This window comes from Aptenodytes forsteri, unplaced genomic scaffold (genome assembly GCF_000699145.1).
Source record: "Aptenodytes forsteri isolate BGI_AS27 unplaced genomic scaffold, ASM69914v1 Scaffold8, whole genome shotgun sequence".
Taxonomy (NCBI): domain Eukaryota; kingdom Metazoa; phylum Chordata; class Aves; order Sphenisciformes; family Spheniscidae; genus Aptenodytes; species Aptenodytes forsteri.
The window spans coordinates 8098500-8122579 of record NW_008796218.1 but is presented as its reverse complement, the minus strand read 5'-3'; the positions used below and the strand labels follow the sequence as shown (position 1 = coordinate 8122579).

At 35.2% G+C, this 24080-nt stretch overlaps 1 protein-coding gene across 1 annotated transcript in view; it reads right to left on the bottom strand.

Annotated features, from left to right (window-relative positions):
• USP47 (ubiquitin specific peptidase 47) overlaps positions 1 to 24080 on the bottom strand; it is a 43815-nt gene that overhangs the window by 9094 nt on the left and 10641 nt on the right. The window contains 15 exon segments of the mRNA XM_019474526.1: positions 958 to 1038; positions 1220 to 1395; positions 3182 to 3959; positions 5250 to 5369; positions 6414 to 6529; positions 6952 to 7159; positions 8177 to 8281; positions 9167 to 9279; positions 11385 to 11440; positions 11961 to 12037; positions 12778 to 12909; positions 15165 to 15332; positions 16748 to 16900; positions 16991 to 17086; positions 23515 to 23664. Of these exon segments, the coding sequence (XP_019330071.1) occupies positions 958 to 1038; positions 1220 to 1395; positions 3182 to 3959; positions 5250 to 5369; positions 6414 to 6529; positions 6952 to 7159; positions 8177 to 8281; positions 9167 to 9279; positions 11385 to 11440; positions 11961 to 12037; positions 12778 to 12909; positions 15165 to 15332; positions 16748 to 16900; positions 16991 to 17086; positions 23515 to 23664 (2529 nt within the window).

Sequence of the window (24080 nt, the reverse complement as noted above, 5' to 3'; positions counted from 1 at the left end):
CTCCACCTAGCAAAATGACCATTAGAATGCTTTTCATAAACAAGGTCGGCAACGAATTGATTACAATTAGGTTTACTTTGTGCAGCAGCAGCCCTTTGACAGGTCATTCAAACACTCTGAACGCATGCCACTGCAGAAATAGCGTGTTGTGTCTGTATTACTAATTGCTACCGTTATATTAACATTCTAAACAATTTGAAAGGAGCTTTTAAATTAAATAAGCCATATGATAATAAAAACGTCACTTTCTTGGCTTTCATTGGTCAGACAGACCAGAACTCCATGACTGGAAGTTACTTTTAAATTTATCTTATTCCCTGCTTTATCAGTTCAGCTTCAGTCTCTTATGCTTATCCATTATTAATATGTATTCTGCAGCTTGGTCCAAAAAATAAAATCAGAAATTAAGGTGCATACAAAGTCAACTTTTAAAGACTGCAATCTGTATAGTGAAATCACTTTTATACCTTTCATGTCTCAAAAGATGTAACAAGCAAGTGAGCTGCATTATTGCAAGAGAGGCATTTTTGTTTCAGGCTTGTCTTATGCAGAGAGGACTATTATCCAGTCTGCAGTGCATGAATGAGACGAATTATATCAGTACAATATTACTGAAAACTGCAACCATGAGCAAAAACAGTTTCTTATTTGGAAAGAATTCTACATGACTTTTATATATTTAAGGAAAACAAAGAAACAATTATTTTCATTTGTCCTCCATTTACACTGCAGAAATAGAGACACTTAAGAGAGATCCTGTAGATCACATTCCAATTGTATACTTGGAATGGCATAAACAGAAATAATCTCAAGTTCCCTTTCTAAATCCAGGAAAACTTGCAAGAAAATGCGGAGAAAAGAGGGACTTTCTTTTTTTCCAAGATTTCAGAGAAAAACCTTGGTCAAGGCACATGTTAATAATTTCACAAATCAATCTTGAAATATTCAACACCTTACCTCTGGCTCATTTACCAAAAGCTGATAGACTTTGACCCTGTATTCACCTTTCTTAAGGGCTCTTCCAAGCCTAATAGTTATCTAGAAGGCAAAAGGAGTATCTGTTAGAACTGGTATCAAAATTACATTTTGTAACACACTACCAAGGCCAATGTAATGATTTCCACTTGGCAAGGTAACAAAAAATTGTAAATTATGTTCTTAAGTTTGTCTATATTGTACCAGTATATTTTTTAATGATTCAAAATAACTTCTGAAAAACCTTATTGTCATCAGAAAATGATGAAAGTGTCTCATTCAGACGAACACTCTCAAACTCTTGATTGCTGGCCTAGACTCGAAAGACTTTGAAGTGAGAAGATGGAACTCCAACAAAAGGCTCCAAATGTTGCTTGAAGGCAGACAGTGTAATTCTTTTATCAACATGCACCATCAGCCCTAAGCAAAAATAAAGATAAAAATGGCATGAAAACACCGCACTACCAAAAAGTAGCCCTCTAGTGTAGTATTTCCATATATTCACAGTTACCATTTGCAGCAAAACAGTACTGAAAAGTCACAATTATAGTTGATGGTCACATTTACATTTTATCTGAGGGTGTTACTGTAACCTTTAAGAGCTTTGCTGTATTTTAAGTGGTTTTGGGTAGATACTCCTGGAAGACAGCGGTTTCAAACTGCCCTGTTTCGCAATCAGTGTAGTAGTGAAGCAAAGCAGTATCTTTTCCATTCAGTAAGACAACAAATAGAATCAGATGGAGTGTTTGCAGACAACCCCCTAAGGTTTCCCCTGCCTCAAGGGAGAGACAGAAATGCTTCTGAGTTGGGGCTGGCCAGGCACATGCCACCAAACCTTCTTCTCCTGGCTTTCAGGATTAAAAAGTTCGGTTAACTCTATGTTCTGGAAGGCCACAGGATCACAAGGCAAGCTCAAGTCTAGATTAAGGGACTTTTTCAGGGAATAATTTTGTAATTAAGGAAAAGCCACTGTAGTAATATGAAATTCTGGAAAGTACAGTGAATAGTTTATTTTTAGAAATTGTGTTCCTTAATATATGCAATTTGGACTACACTACAAACTACAGTATGACTATATTGTGTCATGACTCATTATAATAAAAAAATTGCTATATATTCAGAATATTTAAACTTAAATAAATTATTTGAATTATAAATCCGTTCATGTTGTCATATTAAAAATACATAAAAGCTTTCCCCTCAGGATAATAATTTATACAGCATACTATGAAAGCATCAAAATTACTGTAAACAAATCATTCCTGCATCCAACTAGTCCTATGAAAAAAAAAGGGGGGGAAAAAATAAAAGTAGGTCTAGATTAGCCCCAAAGAAAGATCCTTCCAGGCTAAAGGAATAATTTTATTCAAATGTTAGTAGCTGTAATTAAGTTTCTCTGTGGTTTTAAAAATGAAAATGTTTGTTCACAAAAAAAACCCCAGCGAAAAAAGATTTGACTCTATCTATCATTATCATATCAAGATCTCTGGATCGACAGGAAAACCTTTGCCTTTCAAAATGTTTATTTTTTCTCCTGCTATTCTTTAATTATTCTTCTGTTAATTATAAAACACATGTAGGTACTGAGCATATGTAGGTACTGAGCATTGTTTTAAAATGATTTATCTTTATGACAATTAATATACCACTTAGGCTTTACGCTGAACATGTATGGGCATTTTCATGTCAGCCATACACTTCACTGTACCTATTGTACTTCAGTCAATGAACAGCAACAGTCTACTGAATTAAATTATCAATATATTTGAATTTTCTTCACAGTCAAATAACTTAAGAGTTTTCAGGTTTGTTAATCTAAATGTTAACAGGATTATTGCTCTGTGATCCACAGTAAATAACCGCATTCTGAAACAGGCGAATCATCATCATCAGCTGCTACTATTTTCCTTTCACTGGAAGACAACTCAGTTTGCTCTCCAGAAAACACTTTCAATGTAAGGAAATAGATGTATCATAGAGGTAGCTTTTCATTTTCTTAAAAACAAAAAGCAAGACACTGTTCAAATATGTAATCACCTATTACAAGATCAGAATTAGGCTAGGTTTGTGCTGAGTCCCATCTTTGCGCTTTCATTAGCTTTAATTTGACATATAATCAAGTTTTTCAATACTGTCATTATTTAACCAGCATATGAATTAAATAGTAACACAAGCTGGATTATTTTAAGGCACTTAGAATACATACATTTTTGCCCTTCTCCCGAACCTTCATCTGCAGTGTAGGGTTCTGACTTAAAGTACATATATTGTGCTTCTCCTCTGCTCTTGCCACTTTCATCGTATTCACTATCTGTTCCAGAATCTTCTTCTGCTGTGTCCCAGGTTTCTTTCTTCCCCTGATTTGCTTTTGATCGCCTACTACTTGTGATACTATGAGAATCAAGTCCATTAGCCAAGGGAAGTGGGGCATTGTCCACGTTGCATAAAGTATCACTGCTATGACTGGAGCTGAGAATATCACTGTCCACTGAACTTGTACTCCTGTCATTATTTACATCTGAATCTGACCGTTCCTCAGACTGGAGATTTTCTGGATCGGAAATCTGAATTTGGTTTTCAAGTTCTCTGTTTTCTGCTGATGTTGAAGAGTCTATTTCATTTAAAGGTGATTCAATGTTTTCAAAATCACTGGCTTCTGTGCTTTTGCTGCTGTCTCCATTATCCCCCTCCTGCTGCTGCTGCAGGGACAAGCTTTTAAGCTTTTCGGTGCTTTCTTCCAGAATCGCCTCTACAGATTTCATATTACCTACAGGTCCTTTCACTCTTTCACAGGCTTCATCCAAGTTGCCTGAATCTCCACTAGACTTCTGATAAACTGCTCGTCTAAATTGAGATCCGGGTGATTGCTCTGGTAATGAAACATATAGTCTGATTGTATTTGCATGACGATCCAAAAGTTTCCATAAATGAGAATCTGTATATGCCATATGACGATCTAAAGACTCTGAGCTTTCAATAAATACCTGAACATAAAATAACAGTGTTTTATCATGTAGTGTTATTTTAAATGAAAGTAAAAGCAACAATAGCAAATAGATAGGATTGAGCACACATTAGAAATTACGTTGCTAAGAAACATCACCTTTTATAAAAAATTTAAAATACATGTTTAGAAAAAGATAGACTAAGGAGTCTGTAGCTTAATAGTGATTTCACTTTTCCTTATTTTCATAATCATGTTAAGATTGGAGTGAACTGTAACCAGACTGACCAGCTGCAGTAAGCACTTCCAAGTTCAGAAGCGTATTTATGTATCACTTCAATGTGCACCCTTCATCTGTACGCTAACCTCAGTTATGGTAGTAATGAGCCCCACAACTACAGTTGGCAGTCTTTCTCTATTTTCTAGTATAGCATCACGAATAAATCTTTGAATGTATACACGGGTAAGCAATAGGGCAAATCAGAACACAACAGAACAAATTTCTCTTTTCCCTTTGTCAAAGGCCACTGTGTTGTAGTGACAATGTGAATGTGAAAGAGCTTGAAGTAACTGAGTAACAAGTCAATGCCATTGTTTTGCTCAGCTATAAGCCAAAACCTTCGCTAATCTTTCTTTGTTGAGGACACTGTGTTCTTGAGCCTAAGTTTCAGAGACAGAGGATGTGCAAAATGTGCTAAAAGATGTGCTATTACTACTGTAGTAAAAAGGGCAATGCAACAGATGTGATTTAAGTACCAAGTTACTCTTTTTCTGAATGCATTACACAACTGTTATTGGAAACATTTACTAGAAGTCTTTTTGGAAAAAACAATGTAAGTTCACCTGGGGGGAATTTGCATAGTAAAAATTACTGAATTTAAGATAAAAACCCACGAAAATCTTGCTCTTAGTTTTGATACTTGTTTCTTAAGAACTTTAATACTGAGAGCAATCACAGCTGTTCAGAAGGTTTAGAAACAAGTTAGGCAGGTTTCATAGTAATATGCCAACCTTTGTTCCATAAAAAGGGTTGACTTCTAAAAAACCTTCATCGTAAGGTTGTTAACCTCACTGTCATTTGAACCTCTGAGTATCAACCAGATGTCTGATTCTGAATCTCCTCTACCTTGTTACGTACTCTTGGTTTCATATATAGCCTATAGTATTCATCAGCACCACAATGTTTGCTAGTTAAAAAACCCCACACAGTACTTAAGCGAAATAAGTGACAGTTACCCATTATGAATTCTATGCAGATATCCATACCTTTTACAACACAGTGAGGTCTACAAATATATGAAATGAACAATTTAAAAACCAGAGCATGTACCTTGTTGCTTCTAAAAAAGCCTTCAGCTTTCAGTGTTTTGCTGGAAACGTTCAGAAGACGCAAGTCATTGTAGCAACGTTCTAATACTACCCGCATTGTTTCAGCGGGCAGGTGTGTAGCCTAAAATAAGACATTGAGGTAACATGTGCATTATACGTAATTTCAAATAGCGGAACAAGTATTTCATTTTTTAAGACTATTCATAGGGAAAGGAGAAGGTTTGTTTATTGACATATAAATTGCAAAGACAACGTGTGGAAAACCTCCCAAACTTGTTCAGTCCCAGTTCCCTTCCTCCATCCTTCAACATGTAGCAAATGTTAGTTTTTCCAAAAGTTCAGTAGACTAAAATAGCTTGGCTTTGCAGGGAACTGGCAAATTGTTAATGACCAGTAATATAAGGAATTGGTCTTATTCTTTAGGGTATGAACCAACTGAAAATAAAAAATATTCTCGAGCATCAGGTTTTGCACATTGTTCACTTAATTAGACTGAATTCAAATTACTGAAATCATGTTTCATAAAATATTATGAAGCTACACCAACCACTGAACTATTTTACACAGAACTGACCAAGTAAAACGTCTGTCTTCCAATTCAATGGAAGCAGTAATATTCCATAGTTTAAGACAATACAAAAATGAATCTGCATCTTAATAACAAGTGGCTGCTGGGATGAAAAGGAGGTTTTGTAGGGAGAATGTGGACAGCTTTGGATGTTAATTTCAATTACTGAAGCCAATGGGGGAACTTACATGTTGGTTCAGTTATACAGTAACAGTTTACTAGTTATGCCACTGACTGGATACTCAGTGAGGTGATTAAAGTTACTAACACAAAAAAACATCAACCTGACTCTTCAGCTTCCCAGAAAAACTTATTATCTGGTAAGCTACTGAGCAGTATGACCAGATAGTGGCTAAGCTTGTGCAAAAGCCAGGGCAGAACTCTGGATGGAAGCAAGGAGCAGACTGCTGCTTTTAGCAGCAGTGAGCAGATAGACAAGCTCAACTGTAACAAGTAACCTAACCCTACTGGACACGATACACAGTATGAACTGCAAAAGGTGCAGGCTCTCATTTTAGATATTTAACTTACAACACATTTTCACAATCAGAATGAATGAAAACTCTATAATACACGTCCTTAACGACTGTAAATTACCTTTGAAATTAGCTGTTTAAATTCTGAAACTGTTTGATTCAAATAAGCTCGGATACTTATCGGAGGAGCAACAGATTCAGTCTTTAGGTCAACTACATGAACCTTTACCATGACCTCTGTAGGGAAGAGGAAAGAGAAAACAAAACCATATATATGTAAGAGAGAATTCAAATGGCAGAGAAAACATACTTACACTTGTCTGATGCACCGATTAAGGCGTTGCATTAAATACATAAAAACAGTAATGAATTTGACAAGCAGTCCAATTTCAGAACTCCATTTTCAGATCAATTTTCCGGAGAGGCAAAAATGTTCCACAGTTTGACAAATTTTAGTATACTTTAGAACTACTACAATTAGAAACAAGTTCGCAACACAGCACAGTATGTAGCTCTGACTACTGACTTCATAAAATTTAGTACAACAAAGTTTTTCTTCTTTCACACATCATAATGAAGTTCTACAAGTTTTATTTTCACGCCATCACACAATATATGATTTTAGTCTATCTTTGTCTATATGTATTTGTATGTCTTACCACCAGGTTTATAGCACTGGAAAATTTGGTCAGGTCTTCTTGTTTCCAATAGTAAGTCAAACATGTACGTTGATTTGACACCTCCAAGTAATAAACCCATTGGTGTATCCTCTTCTCCTTCATAAGATCGTTCCAAGTAGTCATGGAACTCATCGTATTTGACAAGACGACAGCAATCCAAAGGAACAGCCTCTTCTAAATCCATTAGCTAAATCATGCACACACAAAGAAAACCCCAAAACATTTAATAATGGTTTATTTGTGAGTTTAGTTTTTCCCTTGTAACCTAGAAATATCTCAGTACGTGTACATCCAGGACTCCTTTGAATTCACAGATTTCAATTTGGTTTTAGAAAAAACATACACATACATCATATATAATACACACACGTGCAATATATATACATGTTTTTAATTCAAAATGCAGAGAAGAGGGAAGTTTGAAAAGTATTTGTGTAAGTACGTGAAGACAGGTCCTGGAAGTATATTCAGAGGAATACATTGCCTATCACTTATACCAAATGGCATCTTAGAGGCCTGAGGAAGTCATATCCACTAATCATCTTTCGTGCATCTCAAGGAGATGTTAACTCATGCCAAATATGTAACTGACTTGCTGATACTCTCCCAGCCAAAGATGCATATGGCAAGAACGAAAGAATACAAGTAGGTAAGCAAGAATAGATATCTTCCAACTTCCACCTGTTTGTGGAAGCAAAGATCAACAGATGCTTTGGTGCCCACTGACATTATTGTACTAGTAACGCAGGAAGTTTCTTCAAAGAATTCTCTTACTACGTATCCAATACAACATTTTTACTGCAATACAAATATAAGCATTCAGAATTCTTTCAACTTACTAAGGCTATGGTGAGTCTAATAGCAGCTCTCTCTGTCTGATTTTAAAATAAGATTATGTAAAATCATACTGCCTTTTAAAAGGGCAGGCTATATCATTTGTATCAGAAATCACCTGATGGCTACTAACAGAAAACTCAGTCAATAATCCCCAACCAGAACACCTCTGAAAAAACAAAAAACCAAAAAAACCCCCCCAAAAACACAAAAAACCTCAAACCAACCCCCAAAAAACAACCCAAAACAAAAAAACCCACAGCCAACCCCCCACATAAACACTCCCATAGCATTAGAAGTTTAAAACCTGAAAATACACAACAGCCAAAAAAATGACATCTAACAAACTGTTCTGTTATGCATAGCATACCTTGTAAGCTATTTCCACAGCTTCCTTCAGTGTCCTGTCCTTATGAACCTCTAATTTATTCTCCATCATTATTTGTTTTGTAGGATGCATGCAGAACAGTTTAATCTATGAAATACAAAAGGAAGAAAAATTACCATGAAAGTATTTGCAAATACCTTTCGTATTAGAGTACCTTTAAATTTACAACCCTATATTCAAACAATCTAGTACAAAATACACCTTTAGCTCTACTTCAGCTATAGGACAGTTTCCTTTCAGCTGGTTACATAACTGCAGATAGAAAACGCTAAAGGCACAGTAGATAGCACTAGTGTGTATATATGTATATCGGTATCTTTTTGCAAGCTAGGGTACAACACCTATAACCAGAACATCTTTAAACTGTAGGCAGCATGCAAATTCTCCAAAACAAAATGCACATAGGAACAATGAATGTGAAATTCTTTTCACATACAGAGTTACATATTTTGCAACCATAGAGAACTTTCTAATAAAATAATCACTCGATTCATAGGTTGTAAGTCATAGATGTCATATTTTGTTTGTTACTATTGAATCTATGGTTGGAAAAAGATTCCACTCTTTCTGCCAAATAATTATTTTAATTTAGTTTAAGAAACATCATTTCACACAGCAGAGTCACAATATGAAAAGATTTAATAGTATGAAACACCTAACATACAGCATTACATACTCTTTGGAATTCATTTTGCTGAAGTCAAGTGATGTCAGATTAACTAGTTTTGTTTTGGTTTCAATACCAATTCATATTCACATGGAAGATACGAACTCAAAAGTCTCAGGTGAATACTCTAACAGATGCCTCCACTGTGTACAGGTTTCCAATAGGCATACAATTCATTTTAAAGAGTTATTAATACAAATACACTTATCACAAGAGTCCTCGTATTGCAGTAAAAAATTACTATTTACTCTAGAAACATTTCTTACTAGAAATGTATTGTTACTTTATTCAGCAGAAATTCTAACCTTGCAAGTGTTGCGCTCAATTTCACGTTGCCTCTTTTCTTGTTCTTCCAATTCTCTCTCTTTCTGTACCAATTGTTTAATATGCTCTGGATACTCATGTGCCTCAAGAAACTCTGCCAGTAAAAACAAAATAATAGTTTTAAAAAATAAATTTTTCCACTGTGGGCAACATCTTCGGAATTATGGGTATATTTAAGTTATCTTTCTTGACTTCTTCCCTCTCTCTTCTCCACCTGAATTTCCCACAATACCATGTCCTGTTCTCTTTTTCATGATTTAAATGAAACTGAAGTCAGCCTTTTGTTCCCCCTAATTATATATCAGCAACACCAGAAAATGCTATTAGCATAAGATTAATATTCCAGTATCAGTAAGGGAAGCTTTCCTGTTGCAAATACACCGAGACTAATGACTGCACTTGAGCCTGTTTTTACAATGAAGGTAAATTGTGTTCTAGAAAGTGAATTAGCTGATAATAAGAGTCACAAGATATCGTCTGTATCATGGTAAAATAAATATGATTTTGTATCACGTATGTACATATCATGTACTTCATGAGATTGTTTCATAGATTCAGTTTCTTTATTTGCTTGTTGAGGAATTTACAAGCATAGCACTTACAGGAAAATCTATTTCCAAAGACAGCTCTTGACACAAAGACTTTCTTTATGGCTGCTGTTTATTTTTAGACTTCATACAGTTTACAATCACTTCTTGTTCAGAATGAATAATATTGAAACAAGGTTCTTTTTTGTTGCTCTTAAGACTTACTACTTTATCAATTTGTTGATAAAATGCTTTGTTTTAGCAGTATCCTTCTTGTGTTGAATCCACTTCAAAACTATATAAAGCATCTACTTCAGATACTGTTACTGTAAAACCAAATAAAGTGTTTTTGTAACTGCACTGTCCCCTGCAAAAGTGTTTTTGTAACTGCACTGTCCCCTGTGTCACGAATTCTCAGAAACAAACAGAAGCCAGCAAAAACGATTTTGTGAGATACTTAGGTTTTCCCCTCCCTATTTCCTCAAAACAAATACCATTGTTCAACTTTATGGAGAAAATAGTAGAAAAGTAAAAGAAAAGAAGTAGAAAAGTAGAAAATAACAACATGTCTGAAAGTACTCAGAATGATGTCTGAAAGTACGTAAGGGCAGATTACTGAATTCTTCCTTGAAGAAAAAATAAATACAGCTTTGATACTGCAAGCAAATCTTCGGCTCAATTCAACCAGTTAGAATATTAACAAAATACTTGACTCTTGCAGGCACACTGCTGACGAGAGCAAGTGTGACTAGCCACTGCTCTTCCTTTTTACAGCTTTTCTTCTAACAAGGGATTAACAAGGGAAAAATAGCAAACATGCTTCCTTCTATTTTGATATTAGTTAAAAAAAAGTTCTATCATACTTCCATTTACTACTGCATCATTTAGGTGTGCTCAGATTTTAAGTGAGAAACATTAGTGTTTTCAAGCAAATAATACAGTATTATTAAAAAATCTACAACAAGAGAAATCCTGGAAGTTTACAGTTATTAGTAATTTGAACAGTCTAAGATCCTATGAAATTAGCCAATACTTTAATGAAGCCTCCAACCAGACATTCCTGTTTTGAATCCAAATAGAATCTTCATTTTCCACTGTGACGTATTTCAAAGATTAATCAACCTGTCAGCTATTACATGGAGCCAGGCATCCTCTAAGCATTGGTGAACTAAATCAGAGATGAGGGGAATAAAAGACCGTGAAATCCAAGATTTGCTTCTGACTATATAACTTATAGTATATTGTCTTACCTCCTAACTGAAACACAAACAATAAGGGCTGGTTATAAAGTGTAAAACTTTGTCATTATGAAGTTCTTACATACTCATTTTTAAATGAAGAAAGTAATTTTTTCCACTATCAATCATGATGCTAATATAGCATTACATTAGAGTTTATTCAGTGTCACCCAGTATATCTGTTTTTCATTTCCATGATATCCAAAATACTAAGTAATCAGAAAATTTATTTTGTGATGACCTCCTAATGACCCATAAAGGTTTACTGTAAGAGTAATGAAAAGCTATAAAAGGTGGCTTCCTATATGAAAGTTACATTAGCTCTTATGCTACAAATACCATTACCACCATCCTCACAAAAATTAGGACTCATCACATGTAAAACATCTCCTTATTCCACAACAGAATCTTACTAGTTAACAAAACATACTTACTTGCATTTCTCATTGGATCCTTCAGTCTATATATCAGCATGTATGCATTTGTGGAGCTGGTGGAGAAACGAATAGTTATCTGGATTTATCAGATAGGAAAACAATATTGACTTCAAAAGTTGTTTTGTTTTGGTTTTTTTTCCAGTAAGGAGCTATGTCATACATATCTTACTAATACACTAATCAAAAAGGATTTTCAAAAATAAGTATCATATTACTTTAATGATCTGAAACAGCAGTCAGGATAGTTTTTGCAACTATTTGAAGCATAATAGTTATCTGGATTTATCAGATAGGAAAACAATATTGACTTCAAAAGTTGTTTTGTTTTGGTTTTTTTTCCAGTAAGGAGCTATGTCATACATATCTTACTAATACACTAATCACTAATGATTTTGGATTTTCAGTATTATGTTTCTTTTTTGTTTTGCGATAGCAGTCAGGATAGTTTTTGCAACTATTTGAAACAACTGCTATTATTTTTCAGCTAACATGTTAAGCACACACATCTTGGCCATTCATTTGATTACACCAAAACATCACCAGAAAGAAAAGTAATATCGCAGTACTACTAACCTAGCAAAAGCACTGGAATAATAGCCTCTGCTTCCAGAAGATCCACCATATGTTTTCTTAATATCTTCCTGAGTTATCTAACAGAAAAATCAATTTAATGATTACTTGAGAAACTCGCACCAATCGAGATAAATTTATTCTCATTAGGAAAAATGGCACTACATAATTAACACACAATATTAATCATTCTAATTTTTAAAAATATTTCTGCTTATTTGCTGACTGCAAAAATCTGTTTCAAAGTGATCTGCCTCTTCATTTTACAATGAATGTAAACAATCTTTTTTTTTTTTAAATTTTTTTTTTTTTGAAATAGGAACTTCTTAGAAAAACATTATCCAGGTTCTTGATTGCAATTAACATTTATGGATACATGTAATACCTGAAACGCATCAGCAGGACAGGTTTAACAGCACAATCTGGGTTGTAATAGATCTACAAATACACTTCTTTAAGCAAGAAGTATTCTTCACATGTATAGAAGGCAAAATTCTAAATCCAGCCTGGTCTGTACATGAATAAAGGATTCTTTATGAACCATACCCCCTTCACCACCAAGAAGAAACACTCACTCCTCTCCCCCCAATGCACAAACACCCATACATAAATAAATAAACCCCCTAGAAATCAGTTAACCTCATGAGTGAAACATATGTATATGGCAGGACATTAGGATGAGAAGATGAAACAAAGTAAATGCTTGAAATACCTGCAAATAAAACCAGCTTCAGTATATGTAAGTGAAAAATCACATGCAAAATACAAACTTATTGGTTCATCTACGAGTACACAAGATAACTAAAAATACTATTTTTACCTTGCTAACGTGCTGATCATTAAAGCTGTACCACTGGTCATCACTAAAAGATCTTATACAGGCATAATAATGGCCACCAGCAGCACTTCCAGAATGAACCATAACAGAAAAGAGCTCATACAGTAAAGAACTCTGGGGAGAGAAGAAGAAGGTGTGTCATGGTTTATATATATGTTTATATATGTGTATATATATAAAGTAACGAATAGGTAACCAAATTATCATATTAAAAGTTTTAAAACAATTACATTAACCCAAATATATAAATAGTTGTATGTTACAAAACAGATCTGTATAACAGAAATGAATTACTGCAATAGACAGTGAACAAAATCAGAGCTCTGATATGCTAAACATTGCACAAGACTATGTAATAATGGAAGTAAAGAGGAATTTCCCCTTTCAGTGGTGGGAAGAGAGAGAAAAGACCAAACGACTTAAGAAAAAAACCACGGAAACATTTTTGAACTGGATTAATGCATTACTGTTACTTCTTTTCTGTACGAGCTCTGAATTTGTGAATTCTTATGCTAGATAGGTATTAAGCATATCTCCACATAAGAAACAAAGTAACGACCAACTTGCCTGTAGCTACAAAGTTTAGACTTATTTGCTATCACCCTTCTCTGCATTCTTGAAGATTGCTTTTTGCCCCTTAATGTATATTGCAAACCAGCAACACGCCATTCAATGCTTATCAGCACTCTGCATTAATTTCTCTCACAGCACTCCAAGCTTGCTGTCATAAACGTTTCTTTTCACAGATGAAAGGATGGAAATAAAGGGTACTAAGGACATACCTTCAGTGTTGTATATACATTAAAAAATAAAACTGAATAATACTGACTCACATACGTGTTACAAGAATCAAATACTTTTTAGATTATGTAGAGGAAATGCTCTGTAAATTCTTAGCATATACTGCATCCATTAAGATATCCAAACTAAAAAATTAACAACATGGCTTGACAGCTAGTTTGCCTTGAGAACAAGTACTATGAATTAATTGGCCAAAGCTACTGTCAATACTAGGACATGACATTTGCATTACAGATACATTACAATACTCTGTCCCTGTTCCAGTCAAGTTACTATCTATTAATTTCTTTCTTTTTCCCAGCTAAGATTGACAGTATTCAGAGCATTTATCAAAAAATCCTCTCAAATGGTTTAAGGTAAATTTAAACAGGGACAGATGTGCAGATTAAAATGCAAGTCGGCCTTTCAATATTTATGAAAGTAACAGTTACAGCCAAACAGCTTCCTAACAAGTCTGAATAAAAGCTATTGGCCAAGTTTCAGATGAGTTCACTGAATAGCGACCCATGAAGTACACATTGTAGACTTTACCATAAAACTCAAGACTTTTGATCAGTTTTGTATGGGCAAGAAAACTCTGCTAATCTTTATGTCCCACAGAAAGATGACTGCTATCCTAGACTGACTTGCTGCTCAATTTCTTTATATTAACTCAAGATGACTGAATGAACATTTAACATTTAGACCCACGGCCTCATCTATACGACCACTTTTATAAGGACAAGAAATGGATTGCAGAGACTGATCAAAGCTTTCCAATCTTCTCCTTCTAAAGTCAAAGACACTTTTGCACTCAAAGCTGGTAGGCCTTTAACAGTTGACCTCAAAGAAAAACCACTGCTCACAAGACAAAACAGTTTTCAAACTTGAGGGTCTGCTGCCAACACAAGTTATCTGGGAATTCTCAGTCTGACAAACTAGGAAGACCTTTATTCTCAGGTGACCTCCAAATCAGTTGCACGCTTTCCTTTGCTGTAGTGTCAATTTTTGGAATTTGACTAAAAACACACACTCCCACCCCCCCACCCCACTCCCCAACATTAGAATTATTTATATTTTTATCATTTACATTTGTGGTTGTTTGACCCTGGCCAGAAATAAGCACCCCACCCAGTCACAGTCACACACTACTCCGGGTGGGGGGGTGGGGGGGGGGGGGGGGAATGCAATGATGCAAAGGCATTACTCACCACCTCCCAACAGCAGACCAATGCCCAGCAATTCTCTGAGCAACAGCTACTTTGGAAAGCCCCCAGTTTTTACTGCTGAGCATGACATTACACAGCAGGGAATATGGCATGGAATATCCCTCTGGTCAATTCAGGTCAGCCGTCCCAGCTATGTCCCCCTTCCAGCCTCCTGCCCACCCCTAGCCCTACTCATTACAGCAGCAGAATGAGAAACAGAAAGCCTTGGTGCCGTGCAACACTGTTCAGCAAGAGTTAACACACTGGTGTGCTATCAACACTGTTTTAGTCACAAATCCAGAACAGAGCACCATACAGGCTGCTATGAAGAAAACTAACTCCGTCCCAATCAGACCCAGTACAACATTTTTTTAAACATACCTTTTCACTGCCAGCTTTAGAAAGTCTTTCTGCTGCACTATTGCTTTCAAGGCAGATTCCTTCATCAACTCCATCATCATTAGAAAAATCATTGCTCATCTGATCACTGTGACAACTGCCTTCATTTTCAGCTCCGCTATCAGTGCAACTCTCAGTCTGAGGAGACTTCTTAAAAATAAGACATACATACTAATATTATACAACATTTAAAGTTACACAGAACAAGAAATAACAATACATTCGTGAAATGAAAAAATTCCATCTGCAAAACAATGAAACTCCTCAAAAACCTAGAGACCTCTGCAATTGAGCACTGAGAACAGACTTGTTTCTGTTAGTAACTGTCTTCAGTCCACCTCTTAGATCAATATTTTCTGGTCTTGTGTGCAACTGAATGGTAATTACCTGGTTTCATACTTGACAAGATTATATCTGTTACTAGCCTATTCCATTTACTAGTTAATTCAATTAAATACCTGGAAGCCTAATATCAGATAACAAATCTATTGTAACATGGCCCTGTTAATGAGAACTGATTTGACTGGAAATATTTTCATCCACAGTCAAAGATTTTTCTCCATTTCAACTCATTGGACAGAGTCAAGGTATTACAGTAAGACTGATTAGCATCCTATTAGCTTCAAAGCATGATGTCAACAACACTATGAATGCAGTTCATTTAGTACAAGTCAGTATATCCATCTCTTACCTGATCCTCTTTCCTCTGGATAATTCTTTTGATTTTCTGACAGTTATTAATTTTGCCTCAAGTTCTATTCTCCCAGATCAATCTTCATGCTCATTTAGCCCCCCCAGTAACACTTTGAGAGGTATCAAATTGCTTAGATAGCATACTTCATAAACCAAAGGTTTGTATAGAGTCAGAAAAGCTTCCCCATATGCATATCAATGCAGTATTTCTCTTATACCACTACAAGCTAGCAAAGTGACATAATGTTTTCAGGAATGGAATTAAAGGAATAAATTTAGTCTTTAATGCAGAAGGCACGTTAAATACTTTTTGGTGAATGTAATAGCACAACATGAATTTGATCAAAACCAGAAGAGTTAAAAGCCAGAAGATGATGCAAGTGAAAAATAAAATTTTACAAATCTCATTTCTACAGCATACGCAACATTGTGAGTCAGAGGGAAGGAATTAATCGTTAATGTTTTCTGGACTAACCTCAGCATTCAGAGTTTCAAAACTTTACATCACCTCATGACCAAAACAGATTCAGACACAAGTTTAAGAAATGTTTCATTCTGGATTTGCAGTACATGTACAAGCCCTGAGACTTGTGCTTTTAAATCACCCATGCAAAGATATAAGAAATCAGAAACAGCTTCTTTATGGAAGCATGGAAACCCTATAGTGATTAGAGAACATGCTTCCTTTTCAATAACAAAAAACCATGTGGACAGATTTAAAAACTTCAAATTAAAACATTGCCATGGCTAAAGAACATTTTATGTAGATAAATAATGTTGTTAAAATGGGTTTATTAGACTGACATTTTAATTTTCTTAATGAGAAACTTCAAGAAAGTTAAAAGACTTTTCTCTGAAACCAAACACTTTACCTCATCTTCAACATCAATGAAGACACTCATGTCTAACTCCTCAGGAAAGGTCATACGATCATTGAGTTTAATTCTGTGCATAGTGGTATAATCAAAGTCAAATCTCTTCAGCTGTAACGTCAGCAGATATGGAAAATGCAAGAACCGCAGACCCTAAATGAAGCAGAGACAAGATTATGCTACCATCGTCAGGATTGGTATTTACCAAAAGTAATTTTCGCAAATGATTTGGACAGTCTTTACCTTCCTTGCATCACATTTCTTCTTACATCGTTCACAAAAATACTGATTGGGGCCATCAAGAATCTCAGGCTGAATGAAAGCATGCAGTGCTTCTTCCTAATAATAAAAAGATGTTACCTGATTTTTAAAGCATGTTTACTATGTAGATATAAAACAGAACGATAAATTTACAATGAGATTGCAAACACATACAAATTACTTCAATTAAATCTACAACCAAAATTTGGTTGACAAACTTCGATACAGACACAGAGTCAGGAAAATAGGAAGAGAAACCAACCTTTCTACCCAGCCCAAGGTTAAACAGTCAAACCACAATTACGGCTAACTATATTTCATTCAGTATTTGATGAACCAAAATTGTCTTGTTTTAACAAACAGACAATATAAAATGACATTTACTCCTGTTATCTTGCACATCACATTTAGTCATGTCCGTTCAGTCAACTGCTGTGAAAACAAGCTTATTTTTTAACCATGCTTTGGCCTTGTTCTCCCAGAGTTTTGAGATTGTTCTTCCGCATTTCAAGAGGAGTTTTTCCCAACAGATACCATCCAATAATTACTGGGGTGGGGGGGAGGTGGCAGGAAAAAGCGTTACCTAGTTCCTCAGTGTCCTGCCTGAAGATAGCCTTAGTCCCATTCTACAAAGGGACTTAGGAAACTACATTTGAAGATAGTACTTTTAAGTGAAAGGTGGGGAAAGGATGGAGGGAGACTATTTGAGCTTCACTCCCAAAGGAGTGAGAATCAGATATGGCCACCTCCTATAAAGACAGAACTAGCTTCCTAGCATAAACCTTATGAGGCAACTGACCAATAACTGGAATTTTTGTCCTCTGACAGCTGCCTAAAAGTTCTGTCACTAATGCTTAAATCCAGGAGTTTAATGATTTCTACTTTGCTCCTCTCTACAGTAAACAATATTCAAAATAAAACCAAACCAATCATTAGTCCTCCCCCTAACATAATTTGCAACAATGAAATCGCACATAAGTTGTGTATACTTGAGAACAAACTTGTTCAAACAAAATTCACTAAGAATATTGAGATGCCTTCAGTGAAGAATTTTACCCAGAGATTTTAAAAGTTAAAACCTTTAACCCAGTCACCTTGCAAGCCAACAGGGCTTTGGGTTTCTGAACTCCAAGTGGAAGGCAGTTTTCTGTTCACCTATGGAGGTGAAAACAAATACCACTTGCATATTTAGACATTCAGTTTAAAGCAAAGATGAACAGAAACAAAGCTTTAAAAATTATCATCCTTTATGAAGGAGTGTAGCTGTTCCCTGAAGTCTGAATAACCCAGTCACCTTGCAAGCCAACAGGGCTTTGGGTTTCTGAACTCCAAGTGGAAGGCAGTTTTCTGTTCACCTATGGAGGTGAAAACAAATACCACTTGCATATTTAGACATTCAGTTTAAAGCAAAGATGAACAGAAACAAAGCTTTAAAAATTATCATCCTTTATGAAGGAGTGTAGCTGTTCCCTGAAGTCTGAGGGGGAAGTTACTTACTTCCCTGAAGTAAGAGGGGGCTTAACTGGGTAGAGTAAACTCACCAATTGTAACGTGGCTGGCACAGAACTTAAAATTACTATCTAAATCATGTTGTTTGGTAAGTCACACTTTGGGAGGAAATCAAGGCTATGTCAAGTTCTTCAAAAAGCCTCCAATTCTTCCCTTCTCACTTCTTTCTGAGAACTCAGGGAAGGAGCAAGAACAATAATAAAACAAATGTTTTACAAAAGCTCTGCTGCTGTTCTAGGAGAAAGGACTTTTTAAAAAGGACTGTATTCCAGGTGACAACTACTCACAAATGAAAAATGTGCCAAACTCAGTAAGATGACTGTAAATTGAAGGCAGTCATCTCACTTCACCATTTTCAGATCCAGCCAGAAAAGCCTCTGAATAGCCCTGAAATGACAGCTCTTGGGCAGAGAGACTCTCTAGAAACGTGAAAACATTTTAGAGTCTGAATTGAACTACTGTCTAGGTATTTACTTCCTAAACGCTACAGAGGCTGAGTTGCTTTTTACTCAAGGGCAACAAATAGCTAACATTTAGTAAGATTATGCACTAAAGTGTGAGGAATCTCATTCTAAAATATAAGAAAAAGTCTAAGCAAGTTATAACCCTGCTTAAAGAGAAAGGGGAAGAAATGGATTACTGCATTTTGACTTATTCTGTGAACTAGTTAAGAAATTAATATTCAGAACTATTTATATGAAAGCAAAAAAGTTAATAAACAACACAGAAAACATGAAACATAGAAGACATCACATAATGACCACAGAACTCTCTCTTATGAATCAAATGCCAGTTAAGACAATAAAAATATATTTCAAGTGTAAGAAAAAAAGTTGCAAATCATGCATCAACATGAATATGAATGAATGGGAATATACAAATGATGGGACATAAATGATTATGTAATGCTTATGTGGACTCATGTGATGTGCAATTTAACAAGAAAACATAGTATAAATTTTTACGTATGGAAAAAAGTGATGATCCTCTTCAGACCCCCAAAAACTGAATGAAGTATTATTACATTACTTTTGCGGTTTCACTGCTTACCACACACAGCGAGCTGTGCTTTGAAAAACCTGATTAAAACTCTTGAGAATTCCATTATTTTTGAGCTATAGGAATTATCTGTGTATTTTTCAACCCTTGTGTAAGGAACACCACTGTTCCTCAGGTTTGCTCATTTATGTCTCCTCCAGTTTTCTCCTATATAATCTTTACACCAAAGTTATTTCTGCTGATTAGGATGTTTCTTAACACAATTCCTATTCTAATGGAGTCCACCATTTTCTACTCTGACAGTCTACTCGGCAAAACCAGTGATAAAGCTTCTACGCTCCACAACCTATCACATGACATCCCCCATTTTTACAGTAAGTGTAACCTTTGAAGTTATCTTCAAAGAGCTAACTATTATGTAGTCTTTGAGCTATTAAGCATTTCCAACATTCCTAACACACACACACTTCAAAATATACCATAAAAGATCAAGCAATAGATTAGTATGACAAAGGCTATTTAAACTTTTTTTTATAGTCACAGAATCGAAAGAACAATATAGGCCGAAAGAGAATTCTGGAGATCATCTGATCCTAACTCCCTGCTCAAAGCAGGTCCAACTTACAGCACATTGCTCAGGGCCTTGTCCAGCCAAGTTCTGAGTACATCCATTTTTTAAAATTCTGATTATGAGATCTATAACACTTAGCATACTAAAATGCCATAACAAACAGTTCAAACTAATTATTGTCTGTCTACAGATAGGCACTTAGGACATACTCTTCTCCACAAAAATGCATTATGATATAGTCAGTAATTTGACAGGTATCTTACTGCAAGCATTTGTACAAAACCTGTGAACAGGAGCAGTAGAACCTTTATGAAAAGTTACACAATAAGTAGCCATTAGGCAAAACTGTTCGTGGAGAAAAATAGAAACTAATTGCCATCTCAGATTTTCAGGCCTCATCTAGTTTTACCATGTCCAAAGAATATGCTCAACTAAAAATACAAGACCTTGTTATTACCAATCTAGCTTAAAAAAAAGTAAGTATCACATGATCCATATTCTAACTGCCATCGACAGTTTTAGTTTGGCAATGACACCACAAAGTTCACACAGAAGTCCAAATTAATTTCTGCTCAAAAAAGGACTACTTGTATGCATTCTTACGCCCTCAAAAGAAAAGCTAACATACAAAAGATGGTGAAAACTAGCAATACTTAACAAAACAGAACTGTACTTGCTACATCTCCAAAATACCTGTATTATTACTAGTCTTCTCGTATTACAAAGCAATTTCCACTGTTTTCTAGTAACATAATTTCAGCATGCCAGCTAGTTCCCCATTGCATCCACTCTTCTCTCAGCTGCTCTTCATCTTGCAAAATTTGTATGTTTTGCAGTCAAAAAAAAATCTTTTTAGTTTATGTCTAATGCTTTTTAATTCAGGCATCTATACAAAAGATACTAGTACCTACAAAAATCAGCATGTGAACTGCTGCTCCTGTTTACCTCCTTGAAATAAGCTATATATTTTTATGTCTGTATTTCTACTGACCTCAAGAAAAAACTGATTCAGGTTTTTGTAAACCATGCCCTTGAATAATGCAGATAGCGTAAGTACTTTTTCACAAACTATCTTGAGATACATACTAACAAGATCTCAGCCCCCAGAGATGTCCTAGTAAGTTTGTAGCTATGTAGTCTTACTACATGAACTTAGCGGATGGAGTGGGGAATCAGAAAAAAAATTTCAAAATGCAAACCTTAAAAACATACTGAAGAATTTCAGAATTACTTTGTATTAGGAAATAAAGAAAGTGTAACATTATCCTTCCCAGTTCTTCAATGTTCCCAGCTATTTAAGGAGTAATACATATATATTTACAGATAAATGCAACGTTTCAGGTATCTACATTTTTTTCGTAGTACACAATGTCGAACAGTGGGATAATACGCTTTATGTGGCATTCTACAGATTAACCTTACTTAAAAGCTCATACATCCATTCTCTCTTATTAGAAAGTAATGGAAAATCACTTACCTCTAACTAGAGTTCTTTGAAGGTAGTATCCTCCTTAGATCCCCTATCTTGGGTTGTGTCGCCTGCTGCAAGTTCCCTCAGGAGCTGACTAGCAAGGTCTAAAAAGTTTTACATTCCCTTCTATAAGCCCTATTAGCGCATGTGTGAAGTTTTTGATCTCGTACTCATACCCTTTTTACCTACACCTACTAAATCACCATCATCTATGGATCAATGGAGGATACTACCTTCAGAGAATTCCATTTAGAAACAGGCGATTTTTCCCTTCTCCTAAAGCAAGTATCCTCCATATCTCCCCACTGTTGAAGATTACAGAACTAAAAATTACATCTGCTATAGATAATACAAATGCAGGGAGGAGAATCAACTGAATATAATCAGAATACGAATTAAAAAAGCTCAAAAATTGAAGCATCAGTACAAATTGCAAACATGTAACTTCGTGTAACAAAAATCTTAAAACTGTTTTCCTCAATGTAGTAAACCCAGTAAATGCTGATTTACAGGAGAAATATCAAATACTACTAAAAGTAATCTGATATTTAAGTTCTTGATTGTTCGAGCTTTCTGTGTTTTTACAAATATACAAAGGGTTTTTTTAGCATTCTGCTATAGACTTCTCTACTAAAGAAAAAAATTTCAATTTGAGACACGTACAATGCATTGTTAAATGCGGAATACAGCTACATGAACTGAAACGTTTTCATTACTTTAATAGATCAGAAAAATCTCATTATTGAATAAAAATTACAAAAAATTTTGGTTTAGGGACTATTTCTAGAAATGAGTTTCAAAAGGTGAAAAGGGAAGCCATCTGTGTAAAACATCAATCTGTATCAGTGGAATGGCAGCTCAAAATACAGCTTCCATTAGCTGGATGGTTCTAAAAAATTTTAATGCAATCTTAAAAAGAATCCAAAGGACTTTACTAACTTGAATCCTCTTTGTGAGATCAACGTCCCTCATCTTTACTACTTCTCAAGATTGGTATTTAAAGTTTTAAAGTACGAAGTACTTTGAACCTACATTGCAGTTTAACCTAATTCTAACAATTCTTAACAGAATTACTGTTAAGAATTACAGACTACTAGTGCTTAAAGAATATTGCCAGCATACTAAATACAAAAGCAAAAATACTTTATATATAACAAATAATCCTGGTAAGCCAATTACACAACAAGTGTTTGTTTAAAACAACCTTTACTGAAAGACTTGTTTGATTTATTCTTATTCATTATCACAACTTCATCCATAGTACAGGTATTTTAAGCCACAACAGTGGAATTTCACAGACTGTAATCACTTCTTTTCAGGGGGGTGGAAAAAATAAAACAAAAAAAACTTCCACAGATTTACTAAGCAATATATGTGCTTGCCAACATCAGTAATGCTGGAGCAAAAGTGACCAAGAACACTGATGTATGATACCATTTTTTATTATCATTAAATCGCTTGTTAAAAGCATATGGTATTTGAGAAGTGAACTTTAAAAAGCACAGCAACAACATGGCAATTAAACTAAAAATTCTAAGTCAACGTTCTGTTCTTTCACTAAGATTTTCAACAATGCTATGAAAATTTAGCAGATGTGTTAATAAAGAGAACAACCCAAATAAAACTTAGTAATCTCATAAAAATATCTCGGGTAAATGCTGAAGATTTTATCAGGAAGAAAATAATTGATTACTGCAGCCCTAAGGCAATAAAGTTGCATTTCCCCTCCCCTTATACATGCACCAGTAGGACTCATTGAAGGGCAAAAGAAAAAAAAAAAAACAAAAAGCCAAAAAAAAATCTTCTAGAACTTGCTAGCTGGTTCACTGCACAAAGACGAACACCCCAAGATGGAGTATCTAGGATGATACTTACCATGTAACAAATTATACCACTGTCGCATTATGTATTCTATGTGTGTATGGATGCACTATTAGTCAGCATAATAGTACACACCACGCTAGCAAACGCCTGGTTGGAGCCATACGGCCGGATGACCAAAGGAATATCCAGGTAAGTGTCAATTCTCCAGCCTTCATAGCCACATTCTAGACACCTTACATAGTCCTTCAGTTTGCCTTGATACAGTTGATTTATAAGATCAGCCTGAAACAAACAGATATTCAACACAGCTTTAAACAAATGAAACAGAACATATTTTCTTTCTTTAGTTTTACAAGAAAATGCCTTTTTTTAATAAAATCTTAATTGCATAGCTACACATTTAGAATACCATTCCCCAGCAGGACATCCACCTCAATTGTTTGTTTTCCCCTGACCCACCACTGCACAAAACACATCTCAAATGAGCTTCTCAAACCACGATATGTAAGCTTCACAGTATACTTTACATTCACATTTTAAGAGTGACCACAAATCTACCAAAATTGAAGTTTGTTTTAAAAACAAGCCTGATCTTGCAGACGTTGTTAACAGACTGATACTGCAGTCCTTCCCTGTGTCTCCAGAGGCAGATGCAGAAAGACAGAGGAAGTATTTGCCAATCTACAAATCTGAAAACC